This window comes from Thermobia domestica, chromosome 16 (genome assembly GCF_964235325.1).
Source record: "Thermobia domestica chromosome 16, izTheDome1.hap1.1, whole genome shotgun sequence".
In the NCBI taxonomy this organism is placed as follows: domain Eukaryota; kingdom Metazoa; phylum Arthropoda; class Insecta; order Zygentoma; family Lepismatidae; genus Thermobia; species Thermobia domestica.
Genome location: NC_137469.1, coordinates 69,680,009 through 69,696,368, shown reverse-complemented (window position 1 = coordinate 69,696,368; position 16,360 = coordinate 69,680,009). Strand labels below are relative to the sequence as shown.

Sequence of the window (16,360 nt, the reverse complement as noted above, 5' to 3'; positions counted from 1 at the left end):
CTATATTTTTCGCTGTGAAGTTGACAAAAGCTAACCTTCCTTGGTGGACAGACTGGGTACTGGTAGCATATGTGGCATTCCACGTCGTCATGCATCTCATTTTATCAGTAAGTATTAATGTATAGTACTGGACTATTAATTTATTGAGGGAAAGGCTGGGGGGAGGTCAGAGCAACGTCGAATTTTTGAGTTCGAGAATTTCCAGAAATTTTCAGCTCTATCATGTAAAAGAAAAGAAAAAAGTTCTGGTTTGTTTTCGATTGATATGAGATTGGGAATCTAAATTGGAAAAAAGTTGACATAAGCATGGAAAATAGATAACACGAATATCTGTCACCATTAAATATATAAATTTACTTTTTCAGGATGAGTTTTCACATAAAATGTTAACCAAAAAAGAACTTTTTTTGCTATGTCGAATCAATTACAGCAGTTTTTGTACACTCAGTTATCATTATAATGTATCTCCGCCTCCATTCTTCTAAAAGAAACTTCAAGAGAAAGATTTAACTGGATACAGATAATTCTTCGTACAAATTTGAAATTCATCCAGCGTATTTGAGATTACTTATTCTTCACATGGAATGCAAGAAGTTTAATTATTAAGAAAATACCAAATGAAAAAGTGTGTAGATTTAATTATATGTTTTTCAAGATTACTAGAAATCTTCATACTACCTTACTTTTTTCTATCGTGTTAAGAATTAATTTTAAAAGTAATTAATCGTCGAGTTTTCACTGATTATTCTCTGAGCATTGTCAAGACATAGTTGTAGTGAAGGCAGAATGGATAGGAATTGATTATACAGATAACTACGTACACTAATATATTAGTACGTGTAAACTGAAATATCTATGGCCATGATTGTAGATTCTCACACTGTTAGACGCCTCAGATATTTATGATTACAAGTGGTAATGTATTAGTGTACCCAGTTATTAACTACATAATTAATTCCCATCAATCTTGCTCCCACTACAGCAATGTCTTGGCTATGTTGATAGTATAATCAGCGAAAACTCGACGATTAATGATGTTTCTTTTTAATGAATCTGTAACATCACAGAGAAGAGTAAAGTGAGCGCCTTTTGAGTTCACTTATAAGACTATTCATCAAGTGCCTTACATTACGACACACATGTTAAAATAATCTATGAAACAATCTTAACCGAGCGAAGTAGCTCAAGTGGTAGAGCGTTGGCTTCGCATTCGAAAGGTCGTGGGTTCGATTCCCGCTGCCGACCATCCTGACTGCGGTTTTCCAGGGTTTTCCTCAGTCCTTCCAGGCAAATGCCGGATGGTACCTACTAAATATGCCCTGGCCGATACCCTCCCAAATCCTTTCCATTGTTGTTGTTAAATATCAAGTGTAAAATGGCCTCTGAGCTGTATCTGATGATTGTTAAATAAATAAATAAATGTAGTATAATTAAATTGCATTCGAATTTTTTTTTTCTATACAATTCATAGAGTTCTTTTAACTTATTATAATTCTTTTTGAAATTAGAAAGTGTATTTTGGGTAATTACTGTCATCTATAACCTAAGCACTTCACGTATGAAGGATGACGTCTCTCGGCGATCACACTAGCCGTGAGATTGGGGAAGGAAGGAAGCGGCCTGGGACCATTTTTAGGCACCATCTCGGCATTTGCCTGGTGTGAATGAGGAAATGCTCACTCAGAATGGCTGGCCTGGAAAAGCTTTCACACCTTTTTGAAGTGTCCCCATCGGGAATCGAACCCGGGACAGCTTGGTTATATTCTTTTTGTACTACTGTTTAATAATGAAAAGAATACCACTAATGGTTCTTTTAAAGTGCTTATTTACCTGCTATACAAAAATTTCTGCTCTTTTGTTTCAGATTGCTGGTTGTTTAAGCGAACGCCAGAGCAACAGTCGAGTGAATTCTTTCCCAATGAAAGAGATGAACTCAAGTCGCAGCCCGTTGCATACCTCAGAGAGGAAGAGAGATGCTCCTGTAAGTAAACTATGGTTTTTCTCCTAATTCTAATCTCATAGTTTAGAGACTAAGTACGAGTAGGAAGAAAACCTTATAATTTTATAATTAAGTGAATAGAAGATGAGTAAGAAGAAAATGAACTCTAATATATCCTAATTTAGTTTAAGAGTATGAACACTTAATTCTAATCTCAGAATTCCGAGAATAGGGTGAGAGTAGAAGGAACTTAATTCTAATCCCATGGTTCAGAGAATAGAGTACGAGTAGAAAGAAAACTTAGTTCTGCATAATCTCATAGATCAGAGAATAAAATTTGAGTATGAAGAATTCTTAATTCTAATCTCATAGATCAAAGAAGAAAACTTAATTCTAATCTTATAGTTCAGTCTAGAGTACGAGTAGGAAGAAAACTACTTCTTTCCTAATTCGTAGTGGTTTGAAGCAAAGGGATGTTCTGTCGTTAGAGCTTTAAGTTTCGCTTTAGAATACACAAGTAATAAAATCACGCAATGTTGATTAGTTCTCTCTAGCAGTTTGATGTAACTCAATGTACGCAGAGGATGGATGTAGACTTAATAGATATAGGGACAGGACAAGAAAATGTGAAGATTAGCCTGTGTGGGGGACAAGACAGAATTCATGTAAACATTTTGTATAACTTATTTAGTGGTTCTGACCGAATCGCTATTATCTATTACCATCGCCGAATATATTTCCAAAATAAATTTTGAAGGATTGGGTACACATTGTATACCCAGGGTATACTATACAAATAAAACTTTGATTGTAAATAATTTAGAGGAATTTGGGAGTCATGGTGACTTAGTGGTCACCTGCGACGCGAGGAGTCCGTGGTTCGACGTTAGGCCATAAGAGTTCGTGGTGGACAATATTGTACTCATGGGTTTTCTATGAGTTCTTCCGTTTCCACCCACCTTCTCATTCCCCAATTCTTTCGTAATCATTCATCTCTGTTAATCGTCCATTTTAGCTTAAAGGAGTAGTCGTGGAACGTTAAATTAAAAATTTCCCTTCATTTTCAACTTTAGAAATTTTTATAACTTTATAGAACCACGTAAATTGTTCGTGTCTCCTTGAGTTTTTTTTTTTTAACTGTGAGAGAGGAAATACGAAATAACAGGAATTTGCCCTCTTTCATTCAGGAAATATCAGCACTGGATGGTTAACGAGAGAGAGAGAGGGGAAGGAAAAAAAGAGACAAAGCCTAATTTAACTTAAATGAGTGTGATATACGTACACATACGTTGGCGTGTTAGATGTTCTGTGTATGTTAGTGAACAAAAAAAAGTATGACAGTGATCTCTACAATGTGTATTAAATCACGTAAAAAAGCGAGACAGCCGTAAAATGCTAAGGATGTTGTTTATGAATAAGACAGATCGGTAATGTAACTCTAATCTCTCTCTAGAAAGTCTTCCATTTTTTTTAAATGGAGTATTAATGAGGAAGGGAAAAGGGGGAGAGAAATCCTGAAAGTATAAACTAAGCTTCTCATGAAACTGTTAGATCAATTGATTTCCCTAAGAAAATAATGGAAACAAGCTAGTTTAGATTCAGCTCAAAGCAATTCAATACTGAAACTAGAAGAAGTAAATATGTAATAGCTTTTTCCAATAGAGGAATAAGATCAAAGATAGAACGTGTTCCTCTGTCACTGAATCCGTATTAGAAAGCGATTACTCTCTCTCCCAGTGTTCTTACTATATGGAAATTAATATTGAAACCGCAAGTGCTAATTGATGTCTATCATTCCCGGTTACAATAGAGAAAAATAGAATCAGAAGGGAAACATACTCTTGTGGACTGAATCCATATAACAAATGTTTCTCTATTTCAATTTTGTGCGATCAGTGTTGTAGTTCCAAAATCGTAGGTTATCATCACTTCCGGTTTGAATAGATTGATGAAAATATAGACGAAACTCATTCTTGGACTCTGAATCTGTGTATATACAGTATAAACAAACTCTTTTCGATCTCTCAACTTTTTTCTTGATGGAAATGGGTATTGAAACCGGAAGTACTGGTAAACTTTAACTATTTCCGGTTTTTGTATTGCTGGTGGTATGTTCTCTTGAGGTGTTGAATCGATTGCAAGATACCACTTGTCGCTGTCTATTACGGTTTTTGATCAATGTCTATAAACGTTGAAACTGGAAATTAAGTTGAACCACTTCCGGTTTAAATAGAGGGTCAAGGGAGATCGAACCTATTTTTGGAACGCTGAATCGAGTGCAGAAAATCGATTATCGATTCTCTCACCGTTTTTGCTGTGATACCAGTCGATAGACGGACAAATGGACGGACATAGCCGTTCTAATAACTTTCCGACACTTATGTGTATATAACATAGGTTGGACGTCTAAAATCAGCTTACTTTAGGTATAACGGATTCGTAGTTCGTCCTTCCAAAAAAAAGTGAGCTTAGGGTAGCCATAATAGTATCCTTAAGTTTTCCCAACATTTTCTTCTATTTTTTTTATTTTATTTATTTATTTATTTTTAAATTTCATTATCACAGTCATTCATTTTCATTTATGTCTCCTTAAAAATAAACTGCATATTTGAAGGACTTAAACTAAAGAACTCATGTCGTTTCATTTAATGAAAAATCATGTTCAGATGTGAACTTCGTAGGACTTTCAGTTAAGTAAAGGTTATACGTGTACTCCTGTTGACTTCTACAACATATGGCGCAAAAATTAGAGAGAAATTCTTTATATCCAAAATGCAAAATAATTATATTGAAGTGAAATTGTGTGACTGACTTGGCTTTTAGAATTTGAAGAGGAATATAGAGAAATGCAAGGATTTTAGGATAAGGTGATCAAATTTAGAGAATCAGGAAAAAAAGAAAAGAAAGAAAAAAAAAGGAAACGGGAACATTTGCTAAATTGACATAATTTTGATAGTATTTCCAGGTATCGTTATTGTGATATCATTCATGCCAATGAGAAAGAAGTCTCTAGCTTTTCAAAATAACCAGATATTTTATTTATCTAACGATGACTTTTAACATTGCTTTTTAACATTTAACATCAACCAGGATTAAGGGCATGGGTTGTCTCTTCAAAAGTGTATTATTATTATTATTATTATTATTATTATTATTATTATTATTATTATTATTATTATTATTATTATTATTATTATTATTATTATTATTATTATTATTATTATTATTATTATTATTATTATTATTATTATTATTATTATTATTATTATTATTATTATTATTATTATTATTATTATTATTATTATTATTATTATTATTATTATTATTATTATTATTATTATTATTATTATTATTATTATTATTATTATTATTATTATTATTATTATTATTATTATTATTATTATTATTATTATTATTATTATTATTATTATTATTATTATTATTATTATTATTATTATTATTATTATTATTATTATTATTATTATTATTATTATTATTATTATTATTATTATTATTTTTTTTTTTATGACTAAATTTCTTGTAGAATAGTTGAACTTTCGTTTAGGAAAGTGCAGAACTCCATACAAGAAATGTTTAAAATAGCACGTTGTGATTATACTAGGTAATTGAGTCAAACACAGGATGCTTCATTTTTTAAGGGACATTTTGCGTCCCATTTGGATTTTTCTTGGAATATCGGACGACTTCCTGAAAAAGGGAACAATTCCATCAGAAGCGGGATATCTGGTCATCCTATTTTAGGAAGAAGTTTGAGTTATAGTAGGGACTATTTTGTTCTTTTCTTTCCTCCATCTTATGTTACCCAAAATATAGGGTGTTTCAAAATGAAAATCAGAGTTTTAAGGCTTTGTAATATTTATTACAATTAACTTAAAATTATAAATAATACATCAAATAAAAGAGCAACTCTGTATTATTATTATTATTATTATTATTATTATTATTATTATTATTATTTTCTCAAAAAAACTTCGTCTTTTTAATATTCCTAAGTTTTTAATACTTTGATTTGCCTTTTGTCTGTTTCATCGTAAATTTGTGTTTCGGTATATGGGGTGTAAATCATCTATGTATAGTATTTCTTCTGGTGTCCCATAAGGATCTAATTTGGGTTTGTTATTTATTATTATTTGAATGGATTCTGTCAGAAAGGCCTGGACAAAAGGGCGAGAACAGAAAGACCCAAGTCAAAACTACCGCGCGTCAAAAGGGTCCGGGTCAAAATGGCCTCATGACAAAAGGATCAGAGTTAAAAGGGCCCGGTAAATTGAGATATCTGGTTACAAGACGCAGTTTGAGTTTTCAGCCCAGATGAAGACCTCTGTTTGACACTGGAAAAAATAAAATGCACTAGAAATGTTAATGAAACAAATGAGATTAGTTTAACGTTGTGAAACTATGGTAGACTTCTGAACTGCGAATTCGATGTTGAAACTGGAACTAGCAGGTTGATAACTTCTAGTTGTAATAAAAAGAATAGTCTGAGAAGAAAGTTATTCTTCAGATGAAGACTATCAGAAAGTAATTCTTGCCATCTGTTACTGATTTTGTTCTGCATAAGGGCCGCGGTGGCTCAGTGGTAGAGCGTTCACCTCTGGTGCTAGGGGTCTCGGGTTCAAACCCTGCTCCCGCCAAGTGAACTTTGTGGTGGATAAACACAGTGTGCGTAGGTTTTCTCGGGGTTCTCCCGTTTCCTCCCACTTTCTTCATTCCACCATTTCATTCATTACTCATCACCGTCTCCTTTAACCTAACCGGCATAACCGTGGGACGTAAAACTCAAAAATTTCATTTCATGTTTTTGTTCTGCATAAATAAATATGGAAACTGGAAATGGTAATAATTTATACCACTTCCGGTTTGAGTAAAGAGTTAACAGAGGAGATGGAGCCTATACTTGAGACTGAATAGATTAAAAAAGTCACTGTTTATTAGTTTTTTTTATATGGCGATCAACGTTGAAACAGGAAATGATTGATCCCTACTACTTCCGGTTTGAATAGAGCGTTAACGGGATATGAAATCTTTTCTTGGGATGCAGATTTGATTTAAAAAAACAATCGAATCTCGGTTACTTTTATAGTTGTTGGTGATATCTATCTACACATACTTACATAGCCGTTCTATAAGACTGGCTGAGTAGTATAATTTGGCAGTCTAAAAATTTATTACCTAGGTATATATTCTTACAATTTAGTTTACTTAATACCATATTATCAATGGAAGTGAAATAATTACACGTTTTTTTTACTTTTCATTTTCAGTATGCTTCTCTGCGGAAAGGGCTTCTTGGTTTCTACATATTTATTATCATTCTTCTCACTGCTGCCTTAATAGTGATTGCGGTGCTTCCTGTAGAAGAGCATTGGGAAAGACTCAAGAGATCCTTTGGGAACTGAAAAAATGGAATTTTTGGAAACTAACTAAAACTTTGCCATGGAATAAGGAAAATACGAAGAAAGAAGACAAACTTGATGCGTGCCCGAATGTTGCATGAATTTATCTTGATTTGTTTGTGTATATATATAGATATATGCGTGCGTGTGTATGTGATTGTGTCAGTGTGTGTGTGTGTATCTTGCATGCATGTATTGTGGAACAGCAACACTTTGACCGATGTACGTGCAAATACTGTTTCAGAGTTGTGGATTTTTTTATAAAAAATAAATAAAACTGTTTATATACAGTTATATATCTTACAGTGAATGCATTTGTAGAACTGTTTTGAGTTTAAGGAACAGAAATAGTCATTGTTTTTGTATTTCTTTTTCTAGACGTGTGAGGGAAAAGTTGTAACAAGAGATGTATAGATTAAAGGTGAATCACTGTGAAGGAAATGGTGTGTGTGTTTGATAGGCCTATACCTCAGATGAATAAGCAAGAGTTGTGAATTTTGTTATAAAAATCCCATAGAGAATAATATTTGATTTTATATTTGTAAACTTTTTTTTTTAATAGAAAGTAAAATAGTCAGCAAAAATGGGTATACACACCTACTTGAAGTGTTAGTCAATTCGAAATAGTCGACCAATTGGAAAACAGTTGCTAGCAAATTGCGTTCTCTTTGCGTTAAAGAAAACTGAATTTTAAATGGCCTACTCGTTTCTATGTTAGAGACAAGAATATGTAGTAGGGAGTGTGCATACCCATATTTTCTGGTGATTAATATATATAGTTATAATTCTATCCCAAATATAACTTACATTGTCATAACCATAAGAACAAGAGTATTTCATGATAGTCCGATGTTCTTTACGTATTTCTTTTGGCATAAATATGCTACCCCTTAGAAAAATGAATGTAATCATTTGTACGTGATGTAAATTTAAACACTTTGCTCCTACAGTAAAAATTGAATTCATATAAAATAACTTGGAATTTGTTTACTTAAACAACTATGTTAAGTGTCCCAATCTAATACATCAAATTTATGGCTTCATAATACACATAAACTCGTTATGTTCACGATTTTTTGAAAATTTTTGACGCTTCGAGTCGGAAGACTTCAGGAAAAGTGCATACCGAAATTATATACTTTCCTTTTAATGGTAATTTCGGAATGAAATGGTTCATACGAGTTCGGTTTTCCAAACATGGGGAAGGTAGATTCTTTCTAAATTATAGGTCGAAGAAAGCTGTCAACAAATTGGATTAATCGATCCTAAGGTTCTGACGTAAGAACAAATGTGGGTGGGGAGGTATAGTAAGGGATTGAAAATAGAAGGAAAAATGCCTCATATGAATATTTCAACATTTTTCTTCTTTAGTAAGTCCGAGCCAATTGACGCACGCTGTTAAGTTAGTTGTGCTTATTACTTCGTTGTTGTCTGTATTTTGTATCAAAACGATGCCACTTCTGTCAGCTAGCAATCATTATGCAACTATTTTTCCAGATTTCTAATTCATAATTGTCAGAATCTTCATTTCAGTTATAAATTATGGGCACTACCCTGTAGAATGTGCGAAATCATTACTCCATGTTCAATCTGAGTATACTATTTACTTCCATTCAATTCTCGAACTATAAGTACATCACTTGTGATAATGTCTATTTAAATGTGATGATTCTACCACAGTGTTATATAAAAAGAACTGCGAAAAATAAGGAAAAAGTGCCTTACTTTAGATTCATGATAATGCACATTGGAAATCAGTGTTGTTAATTCCGTTCTCACATGTAGACGCGAATTTGGGATATGAAAAGGATTTGTTTACTCATAAAGATGGTAACGTTCACTGGAACCTGGCACAAAATATGGACAACAATGCTGTAAGATAAGCAATTTCTTTCTAACTTGTTTTTATGAGTCTCACTGTGCTTAAAAGGAATAAAGTATTGATATATTGTGTATATATGTACTCATACTGTAATGTACTTGACTATACACCTAGTGGAGGGCCTGTTTATTGTGTCTTAAACAAGGAAACACAAGTGTAAGACTAGAACATAGTGTAACGATTACTGCGTAGGCGAAAGTATCTACGTGAAGTTGCGTTTATTTCGTTTAGGAGGTATATACTTTTCCTGGCGTCTGTACGTATAGTTAAGAGAAAAAAAAATTAAGTAATATGTTTTTAAATGTCAAAGATTATGAACATAAAACGTGAGAACAAAATTAATGTTAGGTCTTGCGCATCTTTAGTTGCAAATAATTACATGTAGTCCAGTCCATGGCATCCGATACACACTGCCTCTTAGTAGTTTCACACTGCTGACAGCTTTAAGAAAGTAGTCAGAGCTCATCCTGATGCAGCAATTTTTTTTTAAGGGCTAACGAATTAGTTTTGTACTTTTCTGTGTACAGCTTCCAATTGTATAGCTTTGATCTTAAAAATGTGTATCAAATACCAGTAAGGACTTCGGCTTCCGCTCTAATTACGTAACACTAAATGGCATATACATTTTTTTACTATAAATGTCTAAAAATAACATATTTTGAACCAAGTTCCTTTGAGCACTTCGCGTAATTCTGCATTGTACTTAATCTCAAATTAGTAGTAAGAGTGATTCATTTCTGCATCTTGTTACATAGTTATACTTGCAAGAGAAAATAGAAACTCAAGAAAATAGACTTTCTTCACTATTACCCTTAGTTGCTTTAACTACCCTTAGTAAATACGTTTCTTTCAAAACTTGTATTCAATGCGTTGGGAAGGAATTAGTTTTGTATAGGTTATATTTTGTACAGTAAAATGTACTTTACACATTTTACTACGTAGGGATAACACTATTGAATTAAGTGAAGTTTTCGGTCTGTTTTATTCTTTCTGTTAATGTTCTGCCTTAATTTCACCATAATGTCTGTGTTCCTCATTGATGATCTTTTGTATTTAATAGCACTCTGTCTCCTAGATAATCGCTGTTTTTTTTTTTTTCTTTCTTCATGTGCGCACGCTGTTCTTTGTAAATTGTACATAACATACACAAAATATTGACACTAAGAGTGTAATGTGATTTATTTATAAGTATATTTGAGTACGGATCTTAGTATGTGAAAGATAGTAATTTTTTATGTAGCACTATTAATGTGAAATATAGATTACTACGCTTTGATACTGCAGTGTGTTCAGAAAGTAACTATGCAGTTCATAACTTGCCGTATTTTATTTTCCATAAACCACTTTAAACAACTGAAATTAACTCGAAGCTAAACTTTAATGTCATGGAAGTTATAAGAGATGCTGGAAGTGATCCCCTTGCACTTGAAGACACAGTTGCACACGTTTCTGCATGTTCTTGCAGACGTTATATAACATGGCACTGCATAGTTACTTTCTGAATACCCGGTATAATAAATAGCATTCCAGTTGTAATGTTCATGTATTGTTCAGATAAAGAAGTTTTTTTTTTAAAAAAAATTCTTCACGTTGAAAATCAACTAAGCGGTACAAATCCACGTGATGAATTTAATTTTCGTAGTTAGTATTATTAGAGAGCTTCTAAAATACGGATTTGCTTTCACTTTTGTTGAATTAGGCTATTATTCCTGTAATGCGAGAGTAAATATTAGTAATACCGTGATGACGTCAAGCGTACCGAATGAACATTATGGTGTGCAACATTCGAAGTATGCGTAATAAGATTTTGATATATAAACATTGCTTGATGCTGCTTCCACTTTTGTAATGGACTAACAAATATTTTACACCCAAAATGTAATTCTAAGCGTGAAAGCAGTAGGTAAAACAAGTGGTTTCTTTCGAAAATAAGTTTTAGAACATAAAGTACAGGATGAGACATAATTTAGGACTGCGTAAGAAACAAGGAAAAGAAATGCATATTTGGCGTTAACTGAAGGAAAAGTATTGGTCATGTTGCAATCTGTGCTTTGGCCAGTTTCGTGAACACTAAATAATCTGTTCAGTCACCAAAGGGGTTAAGACTTGTTTCTTGCAGGAACTATATTATTATTAATCAGTTGATTTATTTTTTACTCTATTTTTTCTTGAACATCCTTTTTTAAAAAATCGTTTATAGTTAATAAACACTACTGATGATACTCGTTGCGTCTACAATTTGCATATTATTTTAAAGTCAGAATAAATGTTCCTGTTACTTGATCTGTTAACATGTCCTTTAGAAACAACAGGATTCTTTCATAATTTAAGTAATTTAATGTAAAATTTTATGCCATGTGTAGAAACAATCACGGAGGTCTGATTCTAAAAGTGTTTTAATCGAGTTACATTATTTCACTTCTGTATTTTATTTATACATAATAAACCTTCGGTTTAACAGATCTTAAATCAACGGACTTCGGATTTAATGGACAGAATTTGAAGCACTAATATAATTGAAAGAAAGAAAAAAAATGTTGAAGTAAAATCTTCGAGCCGATTTTGAAAAGACGTGGCCGACAGATGCGATTTTGATATGGCAGTAGTTAGTGATCAGGAAATAACATTCAACGGGAAATCTACTGAAGCGTAGTCCGTCTCATCCTTATAATACGCATATCTGTAGAGTTACTAAAATGATATGTACATTAAATATTTTACATTTACATCATATAGAAAAATTTCAAGTGTTATATCCTATTTTAAATATTGTTCATAACACAATTGACGGTTCAGTAGACCTCTGATTTTACGGAACCCATTCCACCCCAATTAATTCCGTTAAATGAAGGGTTTGCTATATATAAAACAAAAGTGAAACAAAGGGCACTTATGATAGTGAAATAATTTTTATTTCACGCTTTTTTTCTGTGACGGAGAAAAACTTTTAAATGTGCTTGTGAAGTAAACATTTGAAGGATATTTTTATTTATGTGAAATTTTTCATCGTAACTTTGTATTACTAATGTTGAAGAAATATAATATATTTTGTATCTAATTACTGTGCAAAGTAATTATTTGATTTTACAGTACAATTTTGTGGACAAATACAGTACTTGTGATTCGTATTTTGAATGTATATATTAAACAAGTTAGTATCAACACGTCAACTAAAAAAAAAAAAAAAGTAAAATAACACATGGATTTGTTCTTTGTACTTAAAAAGTGTGAGTGCGCGTGCTGTTTTTTGTACTTGTAAAATGTCGTATTTGTAAATGTATAAGTTTGTCATAGAAATACGGCGATGTAATTTTTATAAACTACTCTAGTTTTTGTTACTCAATTTGATGCAAAGTTTCTATGAATTGGATGAATAAAAAAAATTAAATTGTACTGATTTTTTTTTTCTTTGACAGTGCGTTCATTAGGGTATTTTCCTATTTGTGTGGATCAACTCTTGCAACTTAAGTTTTACGCACTTTCATACTAACTAGAGCTAATTTTTACGCACTTCCACACTAACTAGAGCTAATTTTTACGCACTTCTACACTAACTAAAGCTTACTTTTACACACTTCCATACTAACTGGAGCTACTTTTTCGCCCTTCCCCACTAACTAGAGCTAATTTTACGCACTTCCGCACTAACTAGAGCTGTGAAATTTTGTACACACACACACACACCTAATGACAATACAATATTTTCACCTGGCAGAGTAGTTCAGGGCTGGTTCCAGACCTTTATATGGTGCTCTTGACGAAAAAGTGCTTTTCCGTGTTTTTCCCTTCCACACGTGTTTTTGCACCCTTTCAGAGCAGTTTTTATTTTATTTTTTTTATCCTTCCGGAAAATTTTTAATGAGCTGTTGTAAGTTTGAGTGCTCCCATGTAGTGCGAGGTATTCCTTGGAGGCCAAATGGGCTTGTGGTGGATAATATAGTGTCCGTTTATTTTACGGAGTTCTTTAGTCTTTTTACACATTCTCATTCTCAGTGGCATATTTAAGGGGGGGGGGTTCCGGGCTTAAGCATCCCGAAATCTTACTATAGTAAAGTAAATGAAATATTGCAGAATTTTCACATTTCCAAGCAAAGCGCCCCCCCCCCCGAAACAAAATTGTAAATACGCCGCTGCTCATTCCATTTGGTTCTTTCACAAAATCCACTTCTATTAATAATCTTTCAGTATAAAGGGCTAACCGTTGAACATTGAACTAGAAATTCATTTGTTGTAAGTCTAGGAAAATATTATACAATAAAATATACACGCTCAGGCTTGGAGATCACATAATATTTTAAAATTAAGGAAGAGTCAAAAATTGATTGCAGGATATTCATTTAAGACTGAATAAATAACCTAAATAATTTTAAGAGAACTTAAAACAATCCAGAGATATATATATATATATATATATATATATATATATATATATATATATATATATATATATATATATATATATATATATATATATATATATATATATATATATATATATATATATACAAAAATGTTTGATGTTTAACTACTTCTATATAGTTTTGATTTTTCATACATGAGTGGAGCCTGGCGTAACATAGGTTTTTATTAAATTAGTTTACCGGAAGAACTTATTGTAAGTGTGGTGTCGGGCTTCAAAAATTTGACAAAAATACAGTATCTCACAAGCCCAATAAGTTAGAGGAAACTCGGTATATAAACACTTCGTTAAAAATAAGATGATACATATTCCAGGTTTTTTGAAAATTTCTGTTTTAATTGGGACAGGGAGCGTTTTGTAGACAAATAAAAATGAACGTAACAATGTTTGGCAGCCAACTCTCCCTAGATCGCTGCATCAAATTTGATGTTTGGAACATGAGCAGACCATGCCCTAACTTGTGACTTTTGTCACATCGAAATAGGGATGGAAAGGACATGACATGTAAAAACAAATCGAAAACTACCGACATTAGTGTCAAATTCATAATTTTCAGGGTGACTGAGGTGAATAGTGGCTGACCCAATGTATTTTTATATCAAAATTCATCCTCTTTCGTAGAGATGCAAAAAAAGCCGGCTTTTTTGGAAAACGAGAATTTTGGAAATTTTGGCTTTTTTCATTTTCATGATTTTTTTGTTTAAATAGCTTTCTTATAGTATACTCTAAAGTTAAATAAGATTCCATGACCTAAATGCCATATTTCGCTCTGGAATTCACCATCATGATGGATGGAGCACATGTTTTATGAATTAAAGTAAACATAAAGTACGTAGTATTTCAGGGCAATTTTAGAGGCTATTTAACTTTATTTTAACTTCTGAATTATCGACATTTTTTTCTTCTCTAGATCATTTCTTTTTAGTTATCCGTGTTTCACTTCTTAGAGCTTAGTACTCTAGCTTCTAGCACATAATTAAACTTATGCTATTCAATATATCCATCAGAGCGTACTTCCACATTTCCGTTATACTGTAGCTGTGCAATGATTTAACAATAATCTTCCGGGCACAACCTTCAATACCATTTAATAGAAATAATCAGAATCGGATTTAGAAAAATATTTGGAAGGGGTTTTTCTGAATAATGTTTGTTTTTTCTAAACATTCCTAACTTTTATTTAAGAAGAACTTAGGTTTATGAGTATAGGCATAACAAATATTTCGTTTCGTTTCACGGGCGTCTCTGGCGGGGGGACAAGGGGGACACGTCACCTCCAATATTTTGAAGTGCAAAATATTCAATATTTTATTCTAACTTAATTTATTTACTAACGACAGAATAACATATAAATAATAATAATTACATTAATTTGGAATATAATATTCAGGCTGTGAAACAATTGTAACAGGCTAGGTAGTACCATTTAAATCACTTTCTTTGATGCCCTTCCCCCCCAAAGTTTATATGCCACAGACGCCAGTGTTTCGTTTGTATATTCAGCTATAATCTTTCAGATACAACCTTGAAGACCATTTTATACTGATAATCAGTGGCGGGTTTAGAAAAGTATTTTGGGAGGGGCTTTTCTTATTAATGCTTAGTTTTTCTAAAAATTCCTAATTTATTTTTTGAGGACAGCTTGAAGTTTGAGTAAAGGCAAAGCTAATATTTAGTTTGTTTCAGAAATTCCGTAATTTCGGGGTAGAGGCTTCAATCCGAAAGACATCCCACCTAACCCTCTTCGCAAATCCATCACTGCTGGTAATTAGTAATAATAACGATTTAAAAACAATAAGAAAGGAAGTCGGCCAACTCACAGTACACGCACTATCTCTACATTCACAGATGGAATTAAGAAAAACCTTTGTCAAAATGGTCGAATGCGGGGTTGAATCCCGGACTTCACGATAGAAGCGCGAAAGCTAACCACTCACTCATGTTTGTTGGGCAGTTGTACTTAACTTAAATGTATTCTCTCTCTTTCTCTATGGCCACAAAAGCTTTCCATTGACTTCTGCCCTTATCCAATTCAATCCAGTTTCTACTCTGTATTCCTATTTCTGCTAGATCCATCTTATTGTCCTCCCATCTGGGCCTAGGTTTTCCTAATGGGCGTTTCCCGATTGTATTTCCAGTTAAAACTTTGAAAGCGTTCCTATTCTGTTCCAATCTGGCTGCATTATCTGCCCACCTGAGCCTCCTAGACTTGATGACTCTAATGATGTTTGGTAAACCATATAAATTATATGTAGTTCCTCCTTATGAAGTTTCCGCCATTCCCCATTCCCGTTCCTCTTGGGTCCAAATATTCGTCTCAGAATTTTATTCTCAAATAATTTAAGTCTGCGTTCTTCCCTCAGCGTAAGCGACCATGTTTCACAACCATAAGGCATACAAGGTATGGTTATCATTTTATATATTTTAAGCGTTAAATTTCTTGACAGAATTCGCGACGACAAAATATTTTGAACTGAATAATAAGAATTTCCTAATTTCAGTCGACATTTAATTTCTTTGTAGGTATGATTTTGGTCTGGTAATACTGATCCAAGATATTTGAAAGTATCCATTGTGTCGAAACTATTAATTGATATTTTAACGCATTCATAATTTGCCGTATTACGATCCTTGTGAACTTCCTTGTATTTACATTTCTCTGCATTTACTCATGTCCCTGCAAGCGTTTAATAAGGCCTCTG

The 16,360-nt window shown here is 32.7% G+C and overlaps 1 protein-coding gene across 5 annotated transcripts in view; it reads left to right on the top strand.

Annotated features, from left to right (window-relative positions):
* The window catches only part of LOC145673137 (ferric reductase 1), a 209,094-nt gene extending 198,290 nt beyond the window's left edge, over positions 1-10,804 (top strand). For all 5 annotated transcript variants that reach the window (XM_081742547.1, XM_081742550.1, XM_081742545.1 and 2 more), the window contains 3 exons: positions 1-107; positions 1,865-1,981; positions 7,225-10,804. The exon at positions 1-107 is cut by the window's left edge and continues 6 nt beyond it. In XM_081742547.1, the coding sequence (XP_081598673.1) occupies positions 1-107; positions 1,865-1,981; positions 7,225-7,359 (359 nt within the window). In that variant the 3' untranslated portion in view covers positions 7,360-10,804. The remainder of the gene's footprint in view (positions 108-1,864; positions 1,982-7,224) is intronic.
* Positions 10,805-16,360: the final 5,556 nt, after the last annotated feature.